The sequence below is a fragment of the Miniopterus natalensis genome, chromosome 3 (genome assembly GCF_054644295.1).
Source record: "Miniopterus natalensis isolate mMinNat1 chromosome 3, mMinNat1.hap1, whole genome shotgun sequence".
Lineage (NCBI taxonomy): Eukaryota > Metazoa > Chordata > Mammalia > Chiroptera > Miniopteridae > Miniopterus > Miniopterus natalensis.
In genome coordinates this window covers 103,819,101-103,845,762 of record NC_142083.1, presented here as the reverse complement: position 1 = coordinate 103,845,762, position 26,662 = coordinate 103,819,101, and the positions used below count along the sequence as shown (strand labels likewise).

General features: G+C 53.0%; 2 protein-coding genes and 1 pseudogene across 2 annotated transcripts; 1 reads left to right on the top strand and 2 right to left on the bottom strand.

Moving 5' to 3' along the window:
* The first annotated feature begins 3,481 nt into the window (after window positions 1-3,481).
* SLC5A2 (solute carrier family 5 member 2) lies at window positions 3,482-9,520 on the top strand. Its single transcript, XM_016222704.2, is given in 14 exon segments — window positions 3,482-3,634; window positions 4,195-4,266; window positions 4,343-4,447; window positions 5,206-5,370; window positions 5,648-5,753; window positions 5,923-6,003; window positions 6,133-6,362; window positions 6,766-6,901; window positions 7,134-7,241; window positions 7,363-7,513; window positions 7,630-7,798; window positions 7,873-8,088; window positions 8,870-9,010; window positions 9,012-9,520. Coding segments are annotated over 14 exon segments (2,106 nt in total). The 5' UTR covers window positions 3,482-3,508; the 3' UTR covers window positions 9,312-9,520.
* RUSF1 (RUS family member 1) lies at window positions 8,242-26,662 on the bottom strand. Its single transcript, XM_087815863.1, has 13 exons — window positions 26,420-26,662; window positions 26,222-26,336; window positions 18,377-18,422; window positions 16,707-16,739; window positions 16,529-16,634; window positions 13,973-14,074; window positions 12,095-12,165; window positions 11,832-12,016; window positions 11,696-11,753; window positions 11,214-11,284; window positions 10,399-10,542; window positions 10,219-10,296; window positions 8,242-9,727 (listed from the first exon to the last, which is right to left on the bottom strand). Exons 1-13 carry the CDS (start codon window positions 26,660-26,662, stop codon window positions 9,630-9,632), a joined length of 1,350 nt encoding a protein of 449 aa, XP_087671989.1. The 3' UTR covers window positions 8,242-9,629.
* LOC107544781 (thioredoxin reductase-like selenoprotein T pseudogene) lies at window positions 20,982-25,910 on the bottom strand (annotated as a pseudogene).

Below are 26,662 nucleotides of genomic sequence, written 5' to 3'. Positions count from 1 at the left end.
CCCCTAAGGTATTTCACTCTCGGTTCTCCGCGGGCAAATTCAGAAAATGCCCCGCCAGTCACAAGGCCCGGCGCCCCCAAAGTGCGGCGCACGCCGACTGCGGCCCCTCGCGAGTCCTTCACTGGATTCCCGCCCTTGAGGGAGCCCCGACCGCAGCTGGGCTGATCGGAGGCCGGGCCGACGGTGCCCCCCCCCCCCCCCCCCCCCGCTCCCTCTCCGCTCCGTGCACTTTTCCCACCTGGACGAAGCCGCAGCCCCGCCGCGGTGCCACGTGCGCCCGACGGCCTCGCGCCCCGCGCCGCCCTTCGCGCGGGTTCTCGCGGCAGCGGGCTCCAGGCCCCCCTGCGGCCGGAGCGGGACGCAGCCCAGTGCACGACCCGCGAGCCCCGTGCAGCACCGGCAGCGGCCGGACGGGGCGGGCGGAGAGCGGCAGAGCCGCACGGGCGCTCCGGCCCCCGCAGCCTTCCCGCCTCCACCCCTCCACGCCCCCTTGAGCTCTCTGTATTTTTGAAATAAGCACTTAGTCTGTTCCTTCCCCAATTCCGCCAACCCCTGCCATGTTGTCTGGTTTCCAGATTTTTCCCCTTCCCGATAAGACCTTCAGAGATAGGACTCCATCCAGAAGTGCCAATGTATGCCCACCCTTTGGGTCTGGGCACTAAGGCATAGCTTTCCGCTTACTAGTATTGACTCATAATATCTCTAGGCCGAGGGCGACACTTGGTGTGGTCAAGGCAGTGGCTGAGGGAAGCACTGGGGGCTGGAGGAGCCAGAAGGAGGCTTCTAACTGGGAGTCAAGGAAGGCTTCCTGAAGGAGGTGACACCTGAGCTAAGCCTCAACAGAGAAGGGTGGGGCCAGGAAGTTTTAGGTGTGGAGAAGTTCAGACTCCATCTGAATCCCCAAGCCCCAGGGGCCTTCCTGAGCCCCAGAATCTTTACCTTAGGCTCTGCAGTTCCCTAGGGAGGGGGCATGGACTCCTGGGTCCAAATTATAGGGGAGACTTTGAGGATAGAAAGGATGGACCCTCAGAGCCCCTTCCAGCTTAAGGAGGAGCTAGCAGCCAAAGAGAGTATTGTGTAAGCAAGAGACAGGTGAAGTGTTATCTGTCCTTGCCTCAGGCAGACCCCCAGATCCTTTCCTCTCTGAGGCTCCTCTTCCTGGTCTTCCCAGGCCTCCTGCTCTTCCCCTTCCACATAGTCTCCCTGAACAATGCTATCCATCCTCTGCCTTGTAAGCACCTCCTGTTTTGAGGATTGGCCCCAAATTGGCCATCTCCAGTCCCCATTCATTCCTCCACCAAGTGTTTATTGGTACTTATTGTGCCAGGCTCTGTACCAGGTGCAGGGGAGACCTGAGGGAACCGAGCAGATGTGCACCTTGCCTTCACGGAGCTGAAATCTAATAGGGGGGAAAGGTGACACATGACAGTTGTGATGAAGTAAGGAGGCTTCCCTGACAAGCCTAGGTAAAATTGGTTCATCCCCCCTGTTTCTACCCACAGCACCCCCCTAGCCCTGCATAGCAGCATCACTATTGTGAATACATGTTTACTTCTTGGTTGTTTGTGTCTGTTTCTGAAACTAGAATGCAAGCTCCTGAGAGCCTGTCAGGTAACATATTTATTGGTCAGGTGACATTGTCTCTCCAGTGTCCAGAATGGTATCTGGCATGTGGTAAGTGCTCAATAAATGTTTGTTAATGAAGGAAGGAGGAAGAAAGGAAAGGTGGGAAAGTGAGGAGGAAAAAAATAGAGTACTTAGAGAGGGGAGGGGAGTACTTTAGCCAGAATGAAAAGACCTCTGTGAAAAGATAATACCTAAGCTGAGGCCTGGTTGAGAAAGAGCCAGCCAGGCGAAGAGCCTGAGGAGAGCATTCCAGGTAGAGGAAGTAGCGAATGGAAAGGCCAGGGGTAGGAAGAGCTTGGCCTCTTGGAAGAAAGGAAAGGAGGCCAGTGTGGCTGGATGGAGGGTAGCAGGCGACGAGATCCCAGAGGAAACGCGCCATGTCATGAAGGGCTTTGAAGGCCACAGTGAGGACTGGCCGCCATGCGTCCTTTGGTACTGGCCCTGCATTTCTCTCAGGCACTTCAAATTCATCACCCCTTGAAGAGACACTGTGGGTGCCCTGCCCATATCTGCTTGGCCCACCTGGGAAGTCATCTGCAGACAGATGCCCGATGCCCGGTCTCCCGGCTGCTTCCTGAGCTTCTGTGGGAGGGTGCTCTCTGGGGAAGGGAGTGTGCTCTTGTACCCACAGGGCTGGAAGTGGGGCAGTTCTGTAATCTCCAACTAGTTAGATACAAGAATTGGAGAAGAAACACCCCAGCTTCCTGGCCACTTGAAGGTCAGTCCTGAGGTCTGCTCTCCACAGAGTCTTAGGGGGCCTCCATTGGGGCTGGATTCCAGGTGTGCACAGCGGTGCCTGGCAGTGGACATGCCCTTCACCAGCCTGTCTCCTTTCCTGTCTTGCCTCCTCACTCCACAGCCCTCACAGAGGTCACCTCCCCAGTAAGGTTCATGCTCTCTAATCCTCACTGGGGGGTATGCTTTCTAAGGCATTCCCTAAACTCACTACATTCCTCTGAAATAGTGTTCTCTCTACTGCATCTCAGGCATGAACCCAACTGCCATAGTCAGACATCCAAGTCTGGTCAATTCTAGAAGAAAGGCAGAGGCACAGCTACTCATCACCCCCTTCTTTCTTGTATCCAGCCCTGTGCTGAGCAATAGAACTCCAGGAATGAACCAGATCATTTCCAGCTCTTGGGGAGGCTCTAGCCTGTTGGGGAGACAGAGCTGGACCCAGATAAGGGCCCTCAACGTGCTGGGAACTGTATCAGAAAAGTCAGAGAAGTCTTTCCTAAAGAAGTAACGTGGGTTGGATACTGAAGACTAAGTAGAAGTTGGCCATTGGAGAGGCAGGGAGGCACTCTGAGCAGAAGGCACAACTTATACAAGTTTGGAGGTATGAAAATATACAAGTTGGGCAGGGCAAAGGAGTAGGAAGGAAACTCTAGATTTGGTTTGGGCGACAGGGAGAGGGTGGGCAGGAGTTGGCGCATGGCAGGTCTTGAACATCAGGCTGAGACACTTCCACTTCCTCCTGAGTGTGATGGAGAGCTATGAAGTGTTTCAGAGCAGGGGAGTGACAATGTCAGATTATGGCTTGAAAATGATCCCTCTGGATTAGTCAGAACCAGGGGGCTGGCCCAACCAGGCTCCTTAGGTCAAGGCTGAAATGTAGGCATTTTTAGGGACTGAAGTGATTTTGAGCCTGAGGCACTGGGAAGGGGGTAGGGGCTAAGGCCCAGGAAAGAGTGTTCCTGAACTTGAAAGGGCCCACCTCCCCAGGACCAGCCTTCAGTCTTGATATGACCTGATTCAGCTAAACAAAGCCAGGGAGAGGGGACAAGGCCGATTTGTCAGCTCACTGCACCTGAGGTAACCATTAATCTCCCCCCTGGGAGAATCCAGGAGCTGGTCCCTTGAGGGGCAGATCCTGGACAGAATGGAGGAACACACAGAGGCAAGCTTGGCACCAGAGCTGGGGGAGCAGAGGGTCTTAATCGACAACCCTGCTGACATCCTGGTCATTGCTGCTTACTTCCTGCTTGTCATTGGTGTCGGCTTGTGGGTGAGAAGTTGAGGGGGTGCTCCTGGAGTAAGGTTTCTGGGCATGGGGGGAAGTCTCAGGGATACTGCATGTGACAGTAGGGGCAGGATGCCTAGATCTTTGAGGGAGAAACCAGGAGCTGTGGGGAGAGAGCAAGTAAGTCTTCTCCCCACCCCTCCAAGTAAGTCTTTTGATAGCCTTAGGGGGGCCTGGTCAATACTCATTCTTTGTCTTCCACCTTTGGATTGGGCTAGTGTTTTCCTCAGGAACAGCGTTCTAAATGCGGCCTCTATCCCCTGTCTATGTTATGGCTGATCAGAAGCCCACAGGCCTAATCCAAGGACCCCAGGAAAGTCAGGCCTAATCTAGCTACACTCAGGCTTCAGTAGGTGGGCACCAGATCAGGGCATGGGTGGCTCTGGGGGCCTGGGAAGAGGTTGTGGGGGTGGGGTATGAACCATCGGGGAGCAGAGCACGGGTTAATCTTCAGCCTGAAACAAGGCTGAGGAATGTGTTGAGGAAGCTAATGAGGTCCAAAGATGTGACCTGAACCCAGGTCTCCCCCAACTCCTGTCCCCCAGTCCATGTGCAGAACCAACAGAGGCACTGTGGGCGGCTACTTCCTCGCCGGACGAAGCATGGTGTGGTGGCCGGTGAGAGAGCCTGGGCTGTGGAGTGGGAGGGGGCCTAGAGAAGCATCTTGGCTCACCTATACCTCTGGCCACCCAGGTCGGGGCCTCTCTCTTTGCCAGCAACATCGGCAGTGGCCACTTTGTGGGCCTGGCAGGAACTGGTGCTGCAAGCGGCTTGGCTGTGGCTGGATTTGAGTGGAATGTGAGGCTCCCTTTTGCCAATAACCCCCACCCCCCCAGTGGGAACCCCTGGAAGGGTCACACCTATGGAGGCTCTAGGCAGAAGGGGCGTGAGACTGGAGATGGAATTTCCTGATTGTGGGGTGTGGTTGGGCTTCAAGCAAGGGTCACATGTCCAGCATGGAGGCAGAGGGATGTAGGAAATGACCGCTTTCAGAGTAGGGGCCAGTCCTGCTTCTGCCTTGCTGTCTGAGCCTGGACCAGCCACTACCTCCTGTGGCCTTGACCTACTACTCTCCAAAGTGGGGTGAACAGACTCAAAGATAGTGAAGTAGTTGTCCTGATGCTCTCTGAAGTTGTGGCCTGTGAGGATCTCTGGGCCCACTGCAGAAGTGGGGGGGAGACAAGGCTCTGGGACTGAGACTCACCTTGGAAAGCTGGAGAGATTGCGGCCTTGAGCTCAGGGCTTCCTGGAGGAGGAGGCCTCTGAGCTGAGCCTTGATGGTTTCCGTGGGTGGAGGAGAGCAGAGGGAGCCCTTCCTGGCAGATGCTTGGGGGTAGGGGCCATCTTGGGAGGGACTGGCCAGGGTGGCCTGGGAGGGCAAGGAAGGCTCTAGTTAAGGGCCCAAAAAGGTGTCAAGACCATGTCCCTTAATGCCCAGACGGCGCCCAGGGTCGTCCTCTCATCTGAGTCCTCTGGCCGTTAGAGTAGCCCGGGGGAAGGCCGCTGGCCCTCGGGGCGGGGGCGGGGGGCGGCGGCGCTGAGGCCCCGGCCCGCAGGCGCTGTTCGTGGTGCTGCTGCTGGGCTGGCTCTTCGCGCCCGTGTACCTGACCGCGGGCGTCATCACGATGCCGCAGTACCTGCGCAAGCGCTTCGGCGGCCGCCGCATCCGCCTCTACCTGTCGGTGCTCTCGCTGTTTCTGTACATCTTCACCAAGATCTCGGTGTGCACCCGGGGCGGGCGGGCCCTGGGGGGGTGCGGTCCCGGACCCAGGGCCCGGGAGGCCCTGGAGGGGCGGGACCAAGGGGCGGCAGGCGCAGGACCCAAGGGCGGGGGGCTGGAGTCACGGGCTCCTGGGGCCCCGGCCACGTGGGCGAGGCCTGGGAAGGCCAGGCCGTCCGAATGTGAGGGAGCCTTTGAGGCGCGGCACCGAGGCCTGGGGCCGGGCGGGCGGTGGCGCTGGGTGCCGGTCCTGACCTGCGTGTCCGCCCCTCCCCGAGGTGGACATGTTCTCCGGGGCGGTGTTCATCCAGCAGGCTCTGGGCTGGAACATCTACGCCTCGGTCATCGCGCTCCTGGGCATCACCATGGTCTACACCGTGACAGGTGCCGCGCGGCCTCGGGAAGGGGCGGGCTGGGAGGGGAGGGGCGGGAGCGCGCGCCCCGCCGCCGCCCGAGACGCGTCCTCCGGGAAGGGGCGCCTTTCCACGTCCCCGCACCACGCGGCTGTGCCGGGAGCAGCTGTCCGCGCGCCGCTGACGCGGGCCCCTTGCAGGCGGGCTGGCCGCGCTGATGTACACGGACACCGTGCAGACCTTCGTCATCCTCGGAGGGGCCTTCGTCCTCATGGGTTACGGTAGGCCCGCGGGGCGGCGCGGAGGCGCGGGGTCTCGCTCTGGCAGCTGGGACGCCCCGTGTCTCGGGCCTGCGGGTCCCCGGGAGGGCCTCGGCGCGGGTGCCGCCCCTGACGGTTTTGCCCGCACAGCCTTCCACGAGGTGGGCGGGTATTCCGGGCTTTTCGACAAATACTTGGGTGCAATGACGTCGCTGACTGTGTCCGAGGACCCGGCCGTGGGCAACATCTCCAGCTCCTGCTACCAACCCCGGCCTGACTCCTACCACCTGCTCCGGGACCCCGTCACCGGGGACCTGCCGTGGCCCGCGCTGCTCCTGGGGCTCACCATCGTCTCAGGCTGGTACTGGTGCAGTGACCAGGTGCGCGCAGGGTTTGGGCAGGATCAGAACCAGGGTGGGCGAGGGCGGAGACGGGGGGAGCCCGAGACCGTCTGGTGAAGCTGCGCTGAGGAGGCGGGACCCGTGCGGGTGGAGCTGAGCCCGAGGAAGCCGGTTGGACGCGCGGGGCCCTGTGCGGGGCGGAGCTGCGGCGCGCCGAGCCCGGAGCCGGAGCCGGAGCCGGAGCCGGAGCCGGAGCCGGAGCCGGAGCCGGAGCTGGAGCGCGAGCGCTAGGCAGGGCGGGGCCGAGGAGGCGGGGCCTGGGAGACGGGGCGGGGCCTGGAAGGGGGCGGGGCCGGGAGGCGTGGCGGGGCCGGGAGGCGGGGCGGGGCCGAGGAGGCGGGGCCGGGCCGAGTTGGCGAGCAGCTAGCGCCCCCCGTCACAGGTCATCGTGCAGCGCTGCCTGGCCGGGAAGAACCTGACCCACATCAAGGCGGGCTGCATTCTGTGTGGCTACTTGAAGCTGCTGCCTATGTTCCTCATGGTCATGCCAGGCATGATCAGCCGCATTCTTTATCCGGGTAATGAATGCACCCCGTCCTGGGCAGGGTCCTGTGCCCCACCCAGACCCCTGCTTGTGTATGGATCGGGTGCCTGCTTCCTGCATCTGTCACGGTCCTAAGACTTGGGAGTCTGGTCACCCAGTCCCACCCCCACCAGGGGTCCCACCTCCATTAGAATTTCCAGCCCCCACTTCAGGGATCCGAGTTCCCAGACCAGGTCCCATCCCAGGTGTGTGCCCTTGCCCCGCAGACGAAGTGGCGTGCGTGGTGCCCGAGGTGTGCAAGCGCGTCTGCGGCACCGAGGTGGGCTGCTCCAACATCGCCTACCCGCGGCTCGTCGTGAAGCTCATGCCTAACGGTGAGGGCGCGCAGGCGGGGCGGGCCTCGGGGCCGACGCCGGGAGGACCCCCGGTCGCCAGGCCCGCCTCCTCCTCGGACACCCTGCTGTCCCGGGACTCACTGGCCCCACTGGCCCACAGGTCTGCGTGGACTCATGCTGGCGGTCATGCTGGCCGCGCTGATGTCCTCGCTGGCCTCGATCTTTAACAGCAGCAGCACCCTTTTCACCATGGACATCTACACGCGCCTGCGGCCTCGCGCAGGTGACCGCGAGCTGCTGCTAGTAGGACGGTGGGTGTGGCCTGAGCCCCCCGCCCCGCCCCATGAATCAGCCCGGGAGGGGGACAGGGAGCCCTGGTAAGGGCGGGCGAGATGGGGTCCTGAAGCCTGACGGCCGCCCAACGCAGGCTCTGGGTGGTGTTCATCGTGGCAGTGTCGGTGGCCTGGCTGCCCGTGGTGCAGGCGGCGCAGGGCGGGCAGCTCTTCGACTACATCCAGGCCGTGTCCAGCTACCTGGCGCCGCCCGTGTCCGCGGTCTTCGTGCTGGCGCTCTTCGTGCCCCGGGTCAACGAGAAGGTGAGCGTGCGTGCACAGGAAGCGTGAGGCAAGGTTTGGACATCAGGCACGGCTGACGCTCCCCAACCCCGCAGGGCGCCTTCTGGGGACTGATCGGGGGCCTGCTGATGGGCCTGGCGCGCCTTGTTCCCGAGTTCTCCTTCGGCGCCGGCAGCTGCGTCCGGCCCTCCGCGTGCCCCGCCCTCCTCTGCAGGGTGCATTACCTCTACTTTGCGATCGTGCTCTTCGTCAGCTCCGGCCTCCTCACCCTGGTGGTCTCACTGTGCACAGCACCCATCCCGCACAAGCACGTGAGTGTCAGCTTCGGGGCAGGCACCAAAGATGGACCACGTGGGCCAATGCTGCCCTCGCCACCCAGTTGGCCAATCCGCTCCCACAAACATCCTGTGGAGAGGACCAGCCTTCCTGTATTGAGGGCTGGTGAGGAGAGGCTGGGAGTCCAGTTTGAAGTTGCATTTGCAAAGCAATCACAACGTTTTTATTTAAAGACATTTATCTGAGGTGGTTTGGGGGATGTGACTTGAAGATTGTTATTAAAGCCCCCAAAGTCCTTGGAATGGCCTTGGGACTCAAAACACAGGCTATGATTGGTGGCTGAGAGGGACAGAGCACTTTCCTGAAAGTCCACAAAAGTGTTTGGTCTTGCTCTGCTGCAGGGCAAGTGCCCCAGGTCAGGGCTGATTGGGGAGCCAGATCAAAGAGCTGGGCCCAAAGGATGGACAGGATTCCACGGTGGAAAAGTGGGGGAAAGGCAACAGGAGGAAAAAGGAGCAAATACCAGCAGGAAGGGACACTGTTAGCAGAACTATACTGGAGTCTAAAGCACACAATTGAGTGGACAAAAGAGTTGGGGTGATAAAGCAGGGCGAAGAGCTTTAAACACCTAGCTGAGGAGCTTGAGTTTAGCCTGAGGGCAAAGGGCAGCTATGGGTCATGTTTGAGTGAGCTGAGCCTGGGCTCAGCGTACAGGCTGGAAAGAGGGAGGCTAGGAAGTGCCAGTGTGGACAAGACATCAAGGTCTTGGGTGGGAGAAGAGAACTCCCATTTGGTCCCGTCTCCCACCTTCTCCAGCTCCACCGCCTGGTTTTCAGTCTCCGGCACAGCAAGGAGGAGCGGGAGGACCTGGATACTGATGAGCTGGAAGGGCCAGCCTCACCCCCTGTACAGAATGGGCATCCGGAGCATGCAGTGGAGATGGAGGGTGAGGCACTGCCCAGGAGGTAGGGCCGGGGAGCTGGGGGAGCCAAGTCCCCTCAAACTAACTGTAAGGCTTCCATTTTTCCCAGAGCCCCAATCCCTGGCACCAGGCCTGTTCCACCAGTGCCTGCTCTGGTTCTGTGGGATGAGCAGGGCTGGGGCCAGTAGTACCCCGCCACCTACCCAGGAGGAGGTGGATGCAGCAGCCAGGCAGCTGGAGGACATCAGTGAGGACCCGCACTGGGCTCGCGTGGTCAACTTCAATGCCCTGCTCATGATGGCCGTGGCGACATTCCTCTGGGGTTTTTATGCCTGAGGCCAACTGTGTGGGGGCACCACGAGCCACAGCCTGTGCAGGGCTCAGCCTCACAATGTGTGTGTGGGGACTCCTGCAGTGGTGAGAAGGGAGTGGGGCAGAAGGGGAGGAGGAAGACTGTGGTTCCCCTTCTCTCTACCTTGTCTCTTCCTGGGGCCCAATCCATCTGACTGGCAGTTACCTCCTGTGAGGCCTTGGCCAACCCACCATGGCAGTTCCCCCATGCAAAAATAAAGCTGCCTTTCCCACATCCTGCTATAGCCAAAGTGTTCTTGCTTCAGGCTCTTAGCCCAGGATCTGGCCCTCCATCTGGGCTGCTCACAAGACCTTCTTTTCTGAAGACAGGGGCCATGTGGCCCTCCACTCATCCACCTCCAGCTGGTGCTTCTCAGTCTTCCAGCCCACATCCTGCAGTCCTGGGGAGAGGTCATGGGAGAATGGTACTAGGGGACTGCTAGGGGAGGAGTCTGGGCTGACCCCCCGGAGAGGGGTAAGGAGTGGCACAGGCTGGGTACAGGCTTTATGCCCTGCTCTGGCTTCCCCTGCCTCTTCTGGGTGATCTCTGGAATGAAATGAGGCTAACACCTCTTCTGTTTGCAGCAAGAATTCACTGAGCTCAAACATGGGGAAGGGATGGGAGGAATAAGTGCTGAATAAAAGATTAGCATCAGTCATTTGTGAGCTTCCCTTCACTCCCAGTTCTTCAATGCTAACTGGGATTAATTACAGGGACTCAACACTGACAGCCTCAGGGACCATCCTAACCCCTCCATCCTGCAGGCAGGGAAACTGAGACCCAGACTTAAGCTCACAGAGAGAACTCAAGTCTACCAACTCCTAGGTGGAGGGGACAGGGGCAGGCAGGGCTCCTGGGGAAAAGGCCTCAGAGGAGCCTGAAAGATGTTACCTTTCAAGAACTTTGGGAATAGCTTGTCCAACACCTGGTGTGTCTCCTTGATGATGACCCAGCTCTCTTTGTTAGGACCTGGATGGGGGTGCAGAAACAGGAGTTCTTGGGTCCTCAAGCTGAACATCCTCTCTCCACCCCACTTCGAGTCATCAACATTCTAGGTAGTAAGGCCCTTACCTGCCCATACTCGGTTCCTCAGTTCTTCCAGCTCTCTTGGGAGGGGCCCATCTTCCCGCAGGGCTCCAAGCACCAGCCCGTGTGTGGCAGCTCTTAGGACAGCCTCAGGGCCTGCCACCTGGCTCAGAACAACCTGTACCTGATCTGAAGACCCAGAGACAGACTGGTACCAGGGAGGGCCACCCCCGAACACTCTTGAACCCAGCACCCTGCTTCATCACTGTCTGTGCCCAGAGGCCTCGTTCGGGCATGAAAGGCTATCTCTCACCCATTTCTAACATCACCTCCTGTTGCTCCCCAATGTTCTGGTCAAATTGAAATGCCCAATTTCCAAATACAACTTCACAGCAGCTCAGAGGTGGGTATATTTTGCATGTTTTTAGTGGCTAGTGAGAATAAGCACCTTTTAATATACGACCAGCATAGCAGTCAACTCTAGTACTTTTTTCCTCAAGTGGCTCTAGATGGGAGAGAAAAGTGGTTCCCCTGAGGTAACTAAAGGTCATAGCCTTATTCAAGTCAATGTGTCGCAATGTACAAAGTGCTTTTACACATCACCTAATCTGATCCTCAAAAAACACTGTGGGTAATAAGGCAGGTCCTGCTGGCTCCATTTTACAGAGGGCTATAGGGAGGATCACTGGAGCACGCAGCTATAGTTTGAATGCATCGAGTCTTAGTCCAGAGCTCCCTGCAGGGCACCAGGCAGACTCCAAACTGTCCAGGGCTTGCCCAGGCCTTGTGGGCTGGAGCTGGAGGAATGAGAGGCTGACACCGGGGGTGAGTCTAAGGCTGGGGGAACACAACACACTTACTTTGTGACTGGTCCCAGTGAAGAAGGTAAGGTTCTTGGTGTCCCTCAACCAGTTGCTGCAGCTCAAAGACACTGAAGGAGAGAGTGCAGTGGGGGAGGAGGGAGCAAAGGCAGGGTAACTATCTGGTCAATGAAGAGCCACCTGCGAACCACAACTGCCCATATTATCTGTCCTTCACCCACTTCCCACCACCCCTTAGCCATTACCCACGCACCCCACTGCCACCTTCCTTTCTTTCTGCATCTAGTCGTTCATTTGCCCCATCCATCCACTCTTCCTTTATCCAACAAATACATCCTATCTACTCTATGTTACACACTGGCTGCACCCAAGCACCCACACTGACCCCAAGTCTGTTCAGAAATAAGGAACCTAGAGCAGAGGTGGGGCCTGGTCAAGGCAGGCTGGTGTGTAATTGGAACAAGGGGCATGTGTGGGGAGTGGGGGGCCAGTAGTGATGAGTGGGACATTGGGCTACTTACCTGGAAACCAAGCAATGTAGGGGGACCCCCAAGGACAGAGACAGAGATGGCCAGAAACCTGTGGGAAGTTGAAGTCAGGAATTCCAGGCAAGGGAACAGACTGAGACATAAAACTTGAGACCAAAGGGTTGGTCACCTGTCCATAGTGGCTCCATCTGATTGGCTGAAGTGGGGTCAAGTACCTCTCCCCTCTGAAGGAAGTGCTTCAGGACCAGCCAGAGCCGGCCTTCGTTCAAGGTCTCTATGACAAGGGCTCGGACTGCCCGGTAGTTGGCGTAGATGTGGAGGGCAGTGAGGAGGAAGAAACAACTGAGGCTGAAGCTGGAATGAGAGCACAAGGTGGTCAGCAGGTGCAGAGGGCCAGCCGGGCACCTCCACCCCGCGCCTGCCTCGGCTTACCTAGGGCAATCTGACACCAGGGGAAGCATCAAGAGGCTGACCAGGAGACCAGCCAGGTTTACCAGCGTCTCCTGGAAAACGGCAGAGGGGTGGGGAGTTGGATATCCAGGCCAGACTGAATATCCCAGAGTGCTTGTCACAACATTGCTCCCTGCCCCAGAACCACCTGGGGTCCACATGCTGATGAGGGCGGCTGGTAAATTTTTAGTATTGTTGGTGAGTGCGCCATCATTTAAAAGATACCAGCTGCTTCTCTGCCTAGGCAGCAACAATGCCCTTGAAACCCTGTCTTTGTTTTGCAAGAGTCACCTGAGTAGCCCTATGCTTAGGCAAGCAAATGTCCCAAGTGTGGGGAAGTATTTTTTTGGTAGTTAAAAAAGGCTGAATTCCCCCCAGTCTCTTGGGTATGCAATTACCGGCAGACACTTGCAAAGGGGTCAAGGAATGACCTAGGAAGAAGGGCACATGATCTAAACCTCTTATCTCGAGAATCAATGCTATTAAATCCCTCTGATGGCCTGACTGAGCTTACCCTAGGGGAAAAGACCCCAGCTCGTGTGCTCCCAACTCATCACGACAGGGGAGGAGTCTGGATCAGTGCCCCTTACTACTAGGGTCTCCAGGAGAGCTGATCCTGGTACAGAGGGGGCCTGAGGCTAGAGAGCTTTTCTTACCCAGCCATCTTGGCAAGGGGGTGGGTGTGACAGTAAACTGGAGACCAGAAGCCTCCTTTTTCCTGGGTGGGAATAGTCACATCCAGCAACCACATAAAGTGATACCCAAGCCACACCAGCAGAAAGCAGGTGTTGCTATAGGACTGAACCTGTCCCAGGTTGCCCCTGTCAAGTATTATTGCCTCTGTGGATGGAGTAAGCCCTGGAGCCTTGGAAAATACAGCTTGGGGGTGGGGGAGGGCTGAGGGGTTTGAAAGCAAGTGGAGGAGAGAGCAGGAACGACCCCTGGGAGACCCTGAAGAGCAAGGCTTGGGCTGTACTTATTTCTTCTCCCCTTACAACCTACAGGAGATACTGGGGAAGACCCAGTTCACCAGATCCTGAGGCCCAGGGAGAAGACTGCTATAGGGGTCTGATGAGTTCGGACAAATGAAATACATGGTTAATGCTTAACAGATCTAGTTTGTGTTAATATTATTGTTGAAAGAAGTTACTTTAATAATAATAAAAAAAAATGTTCTATTTAGAAATCGAGCAAAACAATTTAAGGGAAGGCCAGAAAGTAGGACTGGAGAGAAGAGAGGTTCCTAAATCGCTTCCTTGTCAAAGAAAACCATGGTGCACTTCTGACCCCTAGACCTCACTTTCCCCAGCTGTAACACAGGGATACAGTGTGGACCTCACAAGGCCGGTGGACAATAAATGGTGCAGTGCACATAAGCACTCGGCATGGGGCCTAGGGGGACCCAATACCTGCAGGGTTCAACCTGTTGGGGTGTCACCACCCCTACTACAGGCTCCCTTGCTCAGAAGGTGGGTCAGAAGGCCTGCTGAACTGCTGAGTGGATGCCTCTGGCCAGTCAGTGACCCCAGGCACCTCACATGCTAAGCAATTTCTGACTTGCTAAGTGTTTTAAACTGTGGGGCCTCACATGATCAGCGTATCTATCTCCCTGAGTGGGGATCATCACAGCCTAGAGAGGGCCAGGGCCAGGGCTCATTCTCACTGCACAGGCAGTGGGCAGGGCCGGGGATGGTCAGTTTGGACTTACTGCCCCCAGAGCCTGTGCCCTCACACCTGATCACCCGTCCTGAGAGTGAGAGCAGAGAGCACCCACATTTCTTCCTGCGTGTCTCCCGCCCTACCCCCAGGAGCACTCAGGTGTGTCATCCACCCCCGGCCCCTCCAATCCTGGTTGCTCACCTGGCTGCCATCCTTGGCTGCCACGTCAGCCATGTTGTTTCTCCGGGCCTGGTGCATGGTCAGTGCAGCCCGAGTAGCCCCGCCAGCCACGCTCACAATGCACTAGGTGGGGACAGAGGAAGAGTGAAGGTCAGAATGGCCCTGAGCTGTGAAAACACAGGCACTTCTGTGGGTGAGCCAAGTAAATGGCTCAAACCATCTTGAGAAAACCAGGCCTCAGGCGACTCTACACCAAGAACCTGAACACTGTCCTTGGTATTGGTTCTCACTGTGCCTCCACTAGGCCTACTTCCAGCCTTGATCCAGGAGAATACTCAAGTTCTGCCTGCCATAGCACCCTGCAGACCTCGCCCCAGGAAACTCAATTTCTTTCTCCAAGGTGGAGGCCCAAAGACCATTCTTAGCCCAGAACTCCCCACACTCCAATTTCTACTCTGGCTGCAACCCCTCTGGCCAAGCTCCCAGGCCCAGTCTGATGTCCAATTTCATGCCTGCATTCTGCCCACCTGTAACTAAATCCACTCTCTTCCTGTCCCAGTGGAGGCCTAGCCAAGCCTTCTAGGACAGTTCAAAACACACACAGGTGGCCCTGCCCTCCAAAAGGGACCTGGATCTCTCCCTCTGAGATCTAAAGCTCATTGCAAATGGTCACTAATCACCCTCATTCATCTATTTATCAAGTCTTTTTTTATTTAAAAAAATTTTTTTATTGATTTTAGAGAGAATTGAAGGGAAAAGGGATAAGGGATAGAAACATTGATGAGAAAGAAACATCGACGGGCTGCCTCCTGCACACCCCCTACTGGGAATCGAGCCCGCAACCCAGGCATGTGCCCTGACCAGGAATCAAATTGGTGACCTCCTGGTGCACAGGTCGGTACTGAACCACTGAGCCACACCGGCTGACCAAACCTCCTTTAGATGTTAGGCAGATTGAAGTGTACAATTCAGACTCAACCCCTGCCCTCGGGAAGCTTACGTCAATAGGTGATAAGTAAACAGCTGTCATGTGGGCAGAGGAGAGTCTGCTCAAAGGCAAGAGGAAGGGGGTGCAGAACGAGCTGCAGGGACTGGCAGGGTCCCGATCACGTGTAACCTCGCGAACCTTGTAAGAAAGTCGTTATCCTAAGACCAATGGGAGAGGGAAATGAGCTGACTTGATTTCCACTATTAGAAGGATGATTGCGCTGTCAGAGGACTGAAGAGGGTCAGAATAGAAACAGGAAGACCACCTAGGAAGCAACTGTGCTTTTTCAGCAGTGAGGAGCCGCTGGGTGACATGGAGATGGAGGAGTTAATGGGTGGAGAGATTCAGGAGGGAAAACAGAACTGAATGGAGATTTAGCTGAGGGTGACAGGTGAGGGGGGAGAAGGCACGGATGGCAGCCAGGCTTCTGGTTAGTGTACCGGGGGACAGAGGTGCTGGTCACTGAGACCAGAATTCCAGAGGGTTGGTGGGGCGAGAGGAGGAAGTTCAGGGCCCTGTTCTATTCCCTTACATGAAGAGAGTCAGGCCCCTAAGGAGGAATCCAGTGCACTCCGAAACATGGCAGAGGCCACAATCCCTGATCCACAGCCACAGCAGAGATGTTCCCTGAGTCTCCTCCCTGGGGCTGAGGGGATGCTTGCGGCCCTTAGCACAGGGGCCAGGGAAGCCACGTGTGCCCTACCATAAAGGGGTGCTGGGTCTGAAATGCCAGTAGTGTCCAGGAGCAGCACTGCTCTAGCATGACTGTGAATGGAAGAGGGCCTTTGAGATGGGTCTCGCATGTCTTTTTAGGAGTCTTTAGTCTGGGAGTCTTTAGTCTTTTGTCTTTAGCTGCACCCCCTGTGAAGCCCAGCTAAGCTCCTTCCCAAGCCTTGCTGGGCTTCCATGTTCTCACCTGGCTGAGGCCTAAAGCAACTGGGAGGGTGCCCAGCCTGGCCGGGACGAAGCGCTCGTGCTCACCCCACCTGCCCCTCGCCTCGCCATCCGGCCTGTGTTGTCTTGCCTCTGGGCCCTGACCCACACTGTTCTTTCCACTCAGAACACCCACCCTGCACCTTCAATCCATTCTTCAGGACCCAGCCCCAGGGGGATGTCCTCCATCTCCTCACTGGGCCACATTCCCTGCTGAGCCCTTTGCCCGACACTTCTCACCTGGAACAGCTGGAGCTGTAATTCTATAAATATTTGTTTAATTTGGTGTGGCTTTCTTCCAAAGAAGGGAGGGCCCCTATTCTGTGCCAAACATGCAGTAGGCACTCAATAAATATTTTACTGAGAGAATGAAAGGTAGTCAGGGAGCTGGTCCCAGGATGTTGGCACTGGAGCTCCCTCACCAGTACTGTGGCTCCAGACACTGCTGCAGACTATGAGTCACCAGAGGCTGGCTGAAGAAGGATCAGAAAGTATGGTTGGGTCTGAGTAGGAACATCTGAACTTTTTCACTCTTCTAGAAGTGCCTTGAACACAGTGCTCAGGCTGGGCTCACCTGTAGACCCCAAAGTGAGCCCACACAAAGAGCACCATTAAGACAAGTATCTTGGCTATAGGGGTGCCCCAGAGGTGGGTACCTTGGCCAGGTTACTGATGCAGATGGTCATGGTGAAACAGATTGGGTATATGGGAGCCATAATCTCGAGGAACATGGCTACATCGTTGAGGATGTCAGCAAAAAGCCTGGGGGAAAGGGTCAGAGGTTAGAGACCTTCATAACAGAAGACTCCCCTCCCCTTAGTCCCAGCTCCTCACCTCCACTGCTTGGCATTACAGTCCAGTTTGCTCCTGTTGGAAAGGAGAGGTTGGTTAGCAATTTGAATTCAAGAAGAAAACATGTCCTGCAGGCAGTGCAGGCCATCCTTAGGCCATGGTAAAGTCCGAAGGGCTCAGGAAAACCCACATTCCAGACAGATGTCTGTCCCCACACCCAGTCCCTGCTGCCTAAAATGCCACCATTAGCTGGGAGGACCTTCAGTGGTCATTTAGTGTTTCCCCTTATTAACTCATGACACATGAAGGCATAAAACCGTCTTATGGCTGCTCTCCAGCCTTTGGCCTTCTGAGAGAGGCTACCCCTGGGTTCCTGCCATCTCCTCCCTTCCTTTTGCTTTGAGGGTATCCAGCAAGAAGTCCACATATTTTGGACTTGTAAACACTACATTTAGTGTATCCCCCTGCATTTTACAGATAATTAGCCCAGAGAAGGGAGATGACTTCCCTTGGATCACATGGAGAGTAAGGGGATAGGCCAAGAGGAAAAGCCAGGTTCTGACATCCAAGCCTAGGATATTTCTGTTACACACCTCCACGATGGCCACCTCTTCTGCCAGGCAGTGACTCCCTGACCCATGCACAAACCTGGGACCACTTCCCCAATGGCAGGAGACGTTGCATCCCCCAGTACAGCTCAGAATTTGCAGCATTAGCCCTCACCCTTCATCTGAAATCTCCTAGAGGGAAAAGGAGCTTTCCTGAGTGGGCAATGGGACACACATGGGGAACTCCTGAGGGGATATATGGCAAAGGCAGGCCTGGAACACATGGGCCTGGTCTAAGGCTCTGCCCCATAAAGCAGCCTGATACCACGAAAAGACTACAGGCTTGAGGCTCAAACCCCACCTCACTACTCACAAGTTATGTTACATGGTGAGTAACTTCCCTCTTAGGTTTGCTTCACATCTGTGAAATGTACACATTCAATCCTACTCTAAAAAGTTATGAGAATTAGAGATGACATACAGAGAGCTTGTGAAACAGAGTTGTTAATAGCAGCTGATGTTCACTGAGCACATATTATGCACCATGCAATGTGCTAAGCATTCAGCATATACTATCTCACTGTACCTCACAACTACAATTAACAGAAGATACTCGATCACTCCCGAGGTTGCCCAATACTGACCTGAGGAGGAAGCAGTCAGCACAAGACCCTCAATCCCTTCCAGACAAATGGTGCCACGGATTCCATGTGAGATAGGGATCCTGATGACTTGCTCAGCAAAGTCCAACTAAGTGTGTGGACCACCACAGTAGCCTCTGGAGTAGAGTCATTCCTTTAGGGCTAAGCACTGTCTCATTCAGGTTTCTCTTTCAACAAGCAAGCAAAGGACACTCACGGTTTTGTGACTCTCTGTGTTGTTCCATGATAGGCAGCAAGTGGCAAATCAGTGTTCTTGAAGGCAAATCTGATGACAGCAATGGCTATGTGGTATGTGGCTTCACTGCTAGGGGACCCTGGGAGAGCCACCTGTACTGAGCACTCTATCTAAAGACTCCTTAGCACTAACGATGTAAATGCTAAATCTCTACCCTGGAAACTGGTAGGAGGGAGGAAGAGCTGAAAATGCAGCCAGGATTGAGACAGACATGACCACTATCTGGGGAGAGTGGCCAGAAGTCTCTGACCTGGAAGACAAACTCACCCCTTCCACCAGGCAAAGATGATGCGACCCAGCATGCCAGTTGAATCTGAGGGAGAGAGGCATTGGTGAGGAACAAGGGAGAGCGTTGGACCAATGGGGCCTGGCAGACCCTGGCACCTGGCATCACTGTCCTTGGGAGTTTAGGCAGACATAGTTGTGTGAAGAGTCAGAAGTGCCTGGATTTAGCAGTTGCTGTGTGCACCCAGAACCACATGCCGTGTGCATAATTGGACCAGAAGTTGTCTTTGTGGCATTGATCACAACAGCAAAAGCTGAGAAAAATGCAAATGCTCATCAACATAATGCACAAATGAATTCTGGTACATTCACCCAGGGGTATATTAGACAGCTCTTTGTGAAAAGCCAATGGACTATAGCTACTCACATCAATACGGCAGACTCCTGGGAAAACCTGACATGAAACAGTCAGTCATGGAGACTGTGTACAGTACAGTATACTCCCCCCCCCCAAAAAAATGTTTTTATTGAAATTTAGAGAGGGGGGAGGGAGAGAGAGAAACATCAATGTGAGAGCAAAACATCAACCTGCTGCCGCCCCCCTACCAGGGATAGAGCCAGCAACCCGGGTATGTGCCCTGACTGGGAATCGAACCAGCAACCCCTCCGTGCCCAGGGTGAGGATGCCCCATTAACTGAGCCACACTGCCCAGGCCGCAGCACAGTACACTTTTCACAAAGCTCTAAAACAAATAAAAATAAATAATACAGTGTTTAGGTATAATCTATATGGTAAAACCACTATAAGCAGCAGGAAATCCTGTGTGGAAAGTTCAGAGGTTACTGTGGATATTCTGGTTCTCAGGCTGGGCAGCAGGTTCACAGGTGGTTATTAGAATACAAATAAATAAAAGGGATTTGAACTGCAGATTGGTGACAGAGAACTGGGGGTGTGGGGCTGAGGGAGAGGCCTCCTCAGGCTAGGGAGAGTGAGAGAAGTCTCTGGAATCAGCTAGACCTTCGTTTGTACAACAAATGCTTACTAGCTACCTACTCTGTGCCAGGCACTGAGACATGGGGGATACCAAAGTGAACCCCCAAAAATGATGGTTACAGGCTCCAAATTCAGTGTAAAAACAAACAGCAATCAGTATGAAAAACACTGTGTTAGCTCAAGGATCAGTTAACTGGTCTGTGGGCTTCCAATCTGTTTTTGTAAATAAAGTTTTATTGGAACACAGCTGTGCCTTTTCCTTTACAATGTTAAAGAAAAGGAAAGAAAAAACAAGCCGCTTTACAATGTGGCCGAGGCTGCTGTCCCAGGGGAGCTGCCTTGCATGCCTCAAATCTCTGGAATGTTAAAACAGGGCAAAATAAGCTTTAGACTGGGCCTAAAGCAGCCTTGTGCCCCAAAGAACTGTTTGCAAAGATAACAAGAAAGCCGATACTATGGCTACATGACTGAAAATTAAAGCCACCATCTAGAACCAGCATCACCACGTTGTTACCTGCACTAACGGAAATGCCTTCCTTCTATGGATGCACTTGTTCCCTTCCCTTTCTCACACCCACTGCATTTGTCTCCTAATTAGATCTGGGCTTCTGCCTGAATCAATGCTTCCCAAAAAGTTATTGTTTATTTAATCTAACAATTTCTTCCACAATAGCAACTTTGGTAAAAACCCCAATAACATTAGCGAACTTGCTGTCATAGTCTATGATTTTCTAATTAATATAGTACGTAGACATTTATAAACTACAGAGCCACATAAATTTGTAAGCAACTAATAAATTCTGAAGTGTTAAGAATAAAACTATATTCTAAATAGCTGCATTTAAACTTTCCCTTTTCCCTTTTTATATTCGTGCTTCCCACTAATTTTTCACTAAACTCCATTAATTCCTAGATTTAAATATGGCCAAAGATAAAACAACAATATTGAGATGGGTATCAACAAAATAGCTGAGTGTTACCAGGGTCTAAGCCGCCTAAAGCTATTCTCTAAAAGACAATTGAGTCACCTAAGGCGAACATGGGAAAGTCAGAATCAAATCTTAGGTTCTTCACGGTTGACCTGTCAGATACACGGGAACACCACGTAAGTTATCTGTCACTGGTGGGATGTCCAGCAGCTGAAGAAAGACCCTGGACACACTCAGCAGAGTTCCGAACTTGCAGAAGATAGGAAGTCTGAGCTGGTACAAATCAAGTTGACAAGGTTTTAGCCCTAGTCAAAGATAACAAAATGTCATCAATGCTATAATAATAACCTGTATGTAACTTCCCAGCTTAACTTGCCTCTTGAATTGCCTCTTGTCAATATTAAGCTCACTATATGAACTTAGATTAACAGTTCTGCAGTCTTACATTAAAAGGATAAGGCATTTAATCAGTTTTCTGCAGACTAACTTCCTGTCAGCCAGAGACTGCAGCATGTTCCACCTGAGGCTGTGCAATCATGATCATACTAGACATGCACTCAACAAATAATCTGTGACAAACAAAGTATATGGTTGTGCTATGTGTTCGGTGGACTCAATGCTGAATTATTTCCTCACTTTCCCATTAAACCCGTTTACTTCTACTAACAAATCTGGACCTCCCACTTCTATTCCTATATGGAGACCGAAGGATGTTATGACTGCTGCTATGTGACTATTTTTCTACATTATGGTCATATTTCTGCTAAATTACTCTTAGAGTCTTTTTAGAACTCTGAAAATATATTAAATTCACTGAATAAAAAATTTTTCAATTTTCTCAAAGATAATAAAATTCTAATGTATGTGAGGCAAGTTAAATTAGACACGTGATCTCCATTCATCTATTATTAATGTTGTAAAGGTCAACTAAACGTTATGGTGAGGCGAGTTTCAATTATCCTAAAAATGGTAAATGATCTATTATTTGTGTGTGAATCTAAAGTGTATACCTTATGAAATTTTCTGTAAGTCAAAAACAAAAATTTAAGCAGATCACTGTTAAATATAATGTTAAAGGTTAGGTTGGGAAATAAATTCAAAGTTTTATTTAACTTTTACCTGCTTAAGTTTCTACTGAGTTAAGTATAAAGGCCCAGTTAATCAACTTATTAGACTGGTCTAGGCAAGACACCTGAACTACATAACAGTGTTGCTCAGCTGGTTGAACACCACCCTGTGCACCGAGAAGTTCAATCCCCAGGCAGGGCACATACCCAGGTTGTGGGTTCAATCCAATCAATGTTTCTCTCTCTTTCTCCAAAAATCAATAAAAACATATTAAAAAAAAAAAAAAGCAGTTGGTCTTTTGCCCTGGCTGGTGTGGCAGACTTGGCTGAGCATCACCCTGTGCACCAGTGTCACCAGTTCAATTCCCAGTGAGGCCACAGGCCTGGGTCGCAGGTTCGATCCCATCAGGGCGCATGCCAGAGGCAGCCAATTGATGTTTCTCTCTCTCTCTGCCTCCAAAATCAATTAAAAAAAAAAAAAAAGCTGTTGCTCTTTTAGTAGTTTTCTGGTACTCACGCGTGCACGAGCGCACACACACAATCTCCCCTAAAATCTTGTATAATGCATTGCTCACAATCTGCAGTATTTTGAAACTATATAACTTGGATGTGACCAAATCAGAGATGTCTGATAGACTCTTATAAAGTGTTTGAGAACTTCACCTGTATTCCCAAAAAGATCAATTCTAAACTATAAAAAAGAATTCATATAAAATTACAACAAATTTAACAAACATCTTTGAAAAAAAATCAAATTCTAACTCATTTAAGGAAAAAGGTACAAGTAATAATGCTTGCATTTTCAAAAAACTATTCACCGAGTGGATTTGGGAGAGAAATAAATAACTATGCAGTATTATTGCACTCCACGAATGTGCAGAATTCTGAAATGCGCCAGCACTGGAAAACTGTCTTGCATTGAGGTTTTCCAAGAGATACAATCTGGTCTGCCATCCGGTCTGCCCTGGCCAGTGTGGCTCAGTTGACTGGGAATCATGCCATGCACCAAAAGGTTGCCAGTTTGATTCCCTGTCAGGGCACATGCCCCAGTTGGGGGCTCAATCCCTGTTAAGGGGTATGCAGGAGGCAGCTGAGAGATTTTTTTTTCTTTCTCCCTCCTTAAATCAATAAAAAAGGAACTAAAGCCTGTACTAACAGCTTGCTGTCTTCAGTACAGGCCTTCATATTGTCAGTCACGCTGCTCTTGCAAAAAATCCTTAATGTAAAAGAGTTTTCAGTGCTGATAAGTGGGGCTATGATCAATGATACGGGACTGAATCCATATACACATTGAGCTTCATTTCATTGGCAAGAATTTGAACAAGCTGTTGCATGGATGGAAGGTGACCGGATTCCAGCTTAGACGACACAGGTATATCATTCAAAGGTGTCTCAAATGCACCTGTTGACATGCACTGGTTCTCAACCATGTTGCTGAAGAAGAAAACCATCCTACATGCATAGACCTTATTTTCTTGGTCCCATTGCCAGATGCTAGGGACTTGCATGCCAAAGAAAGCAAAAAGATCCTTGCAAACAACTATTAAGCCTATTAATACTAGTTTGAAGACTGACAGGAAAGAGGCTGTGTGTCTATATATTGGTTGAGGGAGGTAATTCTCTCCTTCATTGCAGATGTCTGGGTACTGCTGGCTAATAATCCACATGTACTCCTCAAACACTCGCCTATAACCTCAGGAAACACAAATCTGGAACTCGAGCAGCAGCCCCACGGCCTACTGCACCTTTAATCTCTTGCTAGACACGCCGCCCAGGTTAGCAGAGATGTCGCTCTGGAGCAACACCAAGCCATCACCTGGAGCAGCAGTGAAAGTCTCATCTTATTGGAGCCAGACACTTCACCCACACTCAAACTAAGACTGCAGCCAGCCCAAGGCCACGCAGGAGCTATAAGCTGCTCCCCACAGCAGGCATGATCACAAAGGTCAGGGAGGGAGACAAGAATCCCGAATAGTTATTCTTATTGATTTTGAATAAATGCTTATTGCCTCTCACTTTGAGAGGCCTTCTATTTGCAGGTTAGCGACAGATTGGTGTTTTTGTGACACAATGGCAGAATCAGATTGCTGTGACTGAAACTATACAACAAGCGAAGTGTAAAATATTTACCGTCTGGCCCTCTATAGAAAGTCTGTATACTCCTGATTTAGACTATACCTTATACTGAGAGTAGCACTCATTAAGTTCAGCAGGGGGATCACAAAGGACCCTTTGAGAACCCAACAACTGGAAAGACCTCAAAGAGGGCAATGGAAAGGACAGATACAGAGGGCAGAGGATTCCCAACTTGTCTGAGCTTAAGGGCATGGACCCTTAAGTGGGAGATGCAAGAAGGGAAGCTGGTGTGGAAAGGAGGGTTGGGAGCGTCTCACAACATACATATGTACTGGCCTTCCCCATTCTCCACTGGAACAGATATACTGATCCTTTGCCACAGCCTCCCTCCTCAGGCATTGATGCCTTCTAATTAGACATCTTTTACCCAGTCCTGGGCTTGAGGGAGACTGCTAAGCATCCTGGTGGACACCTGAAATATATATGCCTTTCAGTCTTCACAGCGGTCCTGAGTTTGAGAAGAATCATTTCCTTTCACTGACGAAGCCACTGAAGCTTGAAGACAGGTGAACAAAAACGGGACTTTTACAGAAAATCGGAATTCCCAGTTTTTCTGAAAGAACCTGAAGACATGGCAACACTGGACCTGTCTTCCCTTACCACCACAACTGGCTGGGGCTGAGCCACGGCCACCTCATTCACAGGCATGTGTACAACACGTTTCCCATCCAGCCTGCCCTGCTTCTCCGGGTCCGTCTCCTGTATTGCCCTGCAAGTAATACCCACCAGGCTGGCTGTGTAGGCACCCTCCCTTTGTCACTCTCCTTACCCTCTTCAAGTACATTTTATTCTACACAAAATTTTCACTATTCCATTAAGATTCTTGTACTGGATCAACTTAGTGGCTCTGAACATAGCAAGATTACTTTTACTGCTTGAGAGAGAGAGCTCACTGAGCCAGACTCTTATTTTTCTCCCCTTGACTACATACTCATAACCACTCAGGTGTATGTCCTGCATACAAGGGTCACGTAGCAGAAAGGGGGGCAGCTCTCTTTCATCAGAAGCAGTCTGCAAGGCTCCTGTTAGAATCTGGAGGTTGGCAGTAGGATGCAATGAAACCCTACTTATTATCTAAAAGTCAGCACTGTCCAAGAGACTAGGAAATTTAATTTCTACCTGCTTGTTTCTGCCTCATTTACAATTAGTTGAGCTGTAAGATCTAGGAGCTTTCCCAGTAAGGGATCAGCTGTCCACAAATTGCACTTAGCTCTACTCTAAAATCTTAACTGGCAAAGGAGTGTGGTGCTAAGAGTGGGACACAGGGTCAATCGGTCTGGGTCCAAATCCTGACCTTATGTTATCTCAGGAAAGTCACTAAATCTTCCTGTGCCTCAGTGTTCCCCTCTGAAAAAAGTATTGACAATGGCATCCACCTAATGTGGCTGCTATAGAGATTAAGTGATGTACTATGGAAGTGTGCAAAATGCCTGGCATACAGTAGGCTGTAAAAATATTAATTGCTAACAATATTACTATTGCTACGTATGACAAGTAACATGTTCCGTTAAGAGATTTGTAGCTTAAAATGGCATCAAAAAATTCCAAGGGAGTTTCTGATATAAAGCTCTACATACAAATTTCCTATGTTTGATGAAAATGAGTCCATAAAATTCTTTCTAATTAAGAGGGCCTTAGAAAAATAACAACAGGCTCTAAAGTAAATGGTTATATTTTATATCTTAAAGTGGTCTTATTTTTTTATTAATCTAAAGACATATAGGCAGCAAAAATGTACTCTGAACTACCCCTCCTGAGTTTAAATCTATGCCCTACAACTTATTGGCCATGACCCTGGGCAAGTTACTTTTCTGTGCCTCAATTTCCTCCTCTATAAAATGAAAGTAAGTCAGTACATTTAAAGACTGGCACATAACTATTATTCGTGGGAACAAGGACAGCAAGCCACAGACCACCACTTCTCCACTGATATGCACCATCAGAGAGCTTTCCAGAGGTAACTCCACTTGGCCAGTTTGCTCAGTCTTAATGGTAAGGATGTAAGCAGAAGCCTCCTGATTCTCCAAAAGACCCAGGGAGGCTCACCAGAGATGTGGCCAGGCTGATGCTAGGAGCAGACGGAGCCTTACTTTGGCTCTCATTTAAATCCTCACTGGGAGCACTAGTGAAGTACAAACGACAGTGGAGAGAGCCATGGGTTCTCCAGGCGTGGAGCACATGGCAGTGTCCCTTTTCTTCTCTGCTTCACTCTCTGGGTGGCATGGTACCAAATTGTATCTTTTATTTTTTATAGTGGTTTTCCAAGAAGCTGTACACATTTAACAGGTAATCCCGACGGGTATTCCAGAAAATCTAAAATGCCTTTCATCCTTCCCAAAACCTCCTGTCCGCCACTCAAGACCAAGTGCAAATCCTTCTTTCTAGTACTAACCGATTTCCCACGCCGCAGGCAGCCGGCACTCCCAGAGAGCGCGGGGGCGAGGGGCGGGCCGCGGGGGCTCGCCCGCGACTGGGGCCCGCCCGGCGTCCGCGCGGGGCAGGCGCGGGGAGGCCGCGCAGGGGCGCTCGTGCCCCCGAGGAAAGGCGGGCAAAGCCTTCCCTGTTACTCAGCTGGGCTCCGTTCTCTCTTCAGCAGGCGCACGGCGCCGTTCCAGGCGCTAGAGAGACTCGGTTCCCGGCCCAGGCCCAGCGACGGCCCCGCAGCCCGGGCCGGAGGCCAGAGCCGCGGGCAGGGGCCGGGCTTCGGGGCGGGGGGGCGAGGGGCGCGGACGGCGCGGCCGCGGGGCGGCGCCCGGCTTACCTTTCACCAGCCAGGTGGCCGTGGCCGCTGAAACCGAGGCCTCCGCATTTCCCACCCCGATGCCCAGCAGGACCGCGTGGGTGGCCAGGGAGCCCGAGAGGCTGGAGGCAAAGGCCTGGAGGGAGAGGGCCGGGTGAGGGGCGCGGCCGGGCCCGAGCCCTGCCGCCCGCGCGCCCGCGCGCCCGCCCGCGCGCCGACCTGCACCGAGTCCCACAGCTGGTAGGGCAGGTAGTCGGCGCTGACGCTCTCGGGGAAGCCCTGGGGCAGCAGCACCGTCAGGAGGCGCGACAGCGGCGCGGGGGCCCCGGGGCGCCCCCACCAGCGCCGCGCCCCGCTCTCCCACCGCAGGCTCCCGTCGGCGGCGGCGCGGCAGCTGCGGGCGCGCCCGGAGCCGAACCGCTCGGAGCACAGCGGCGCCGCGGCGCCCGCGCGGCCGGCCAT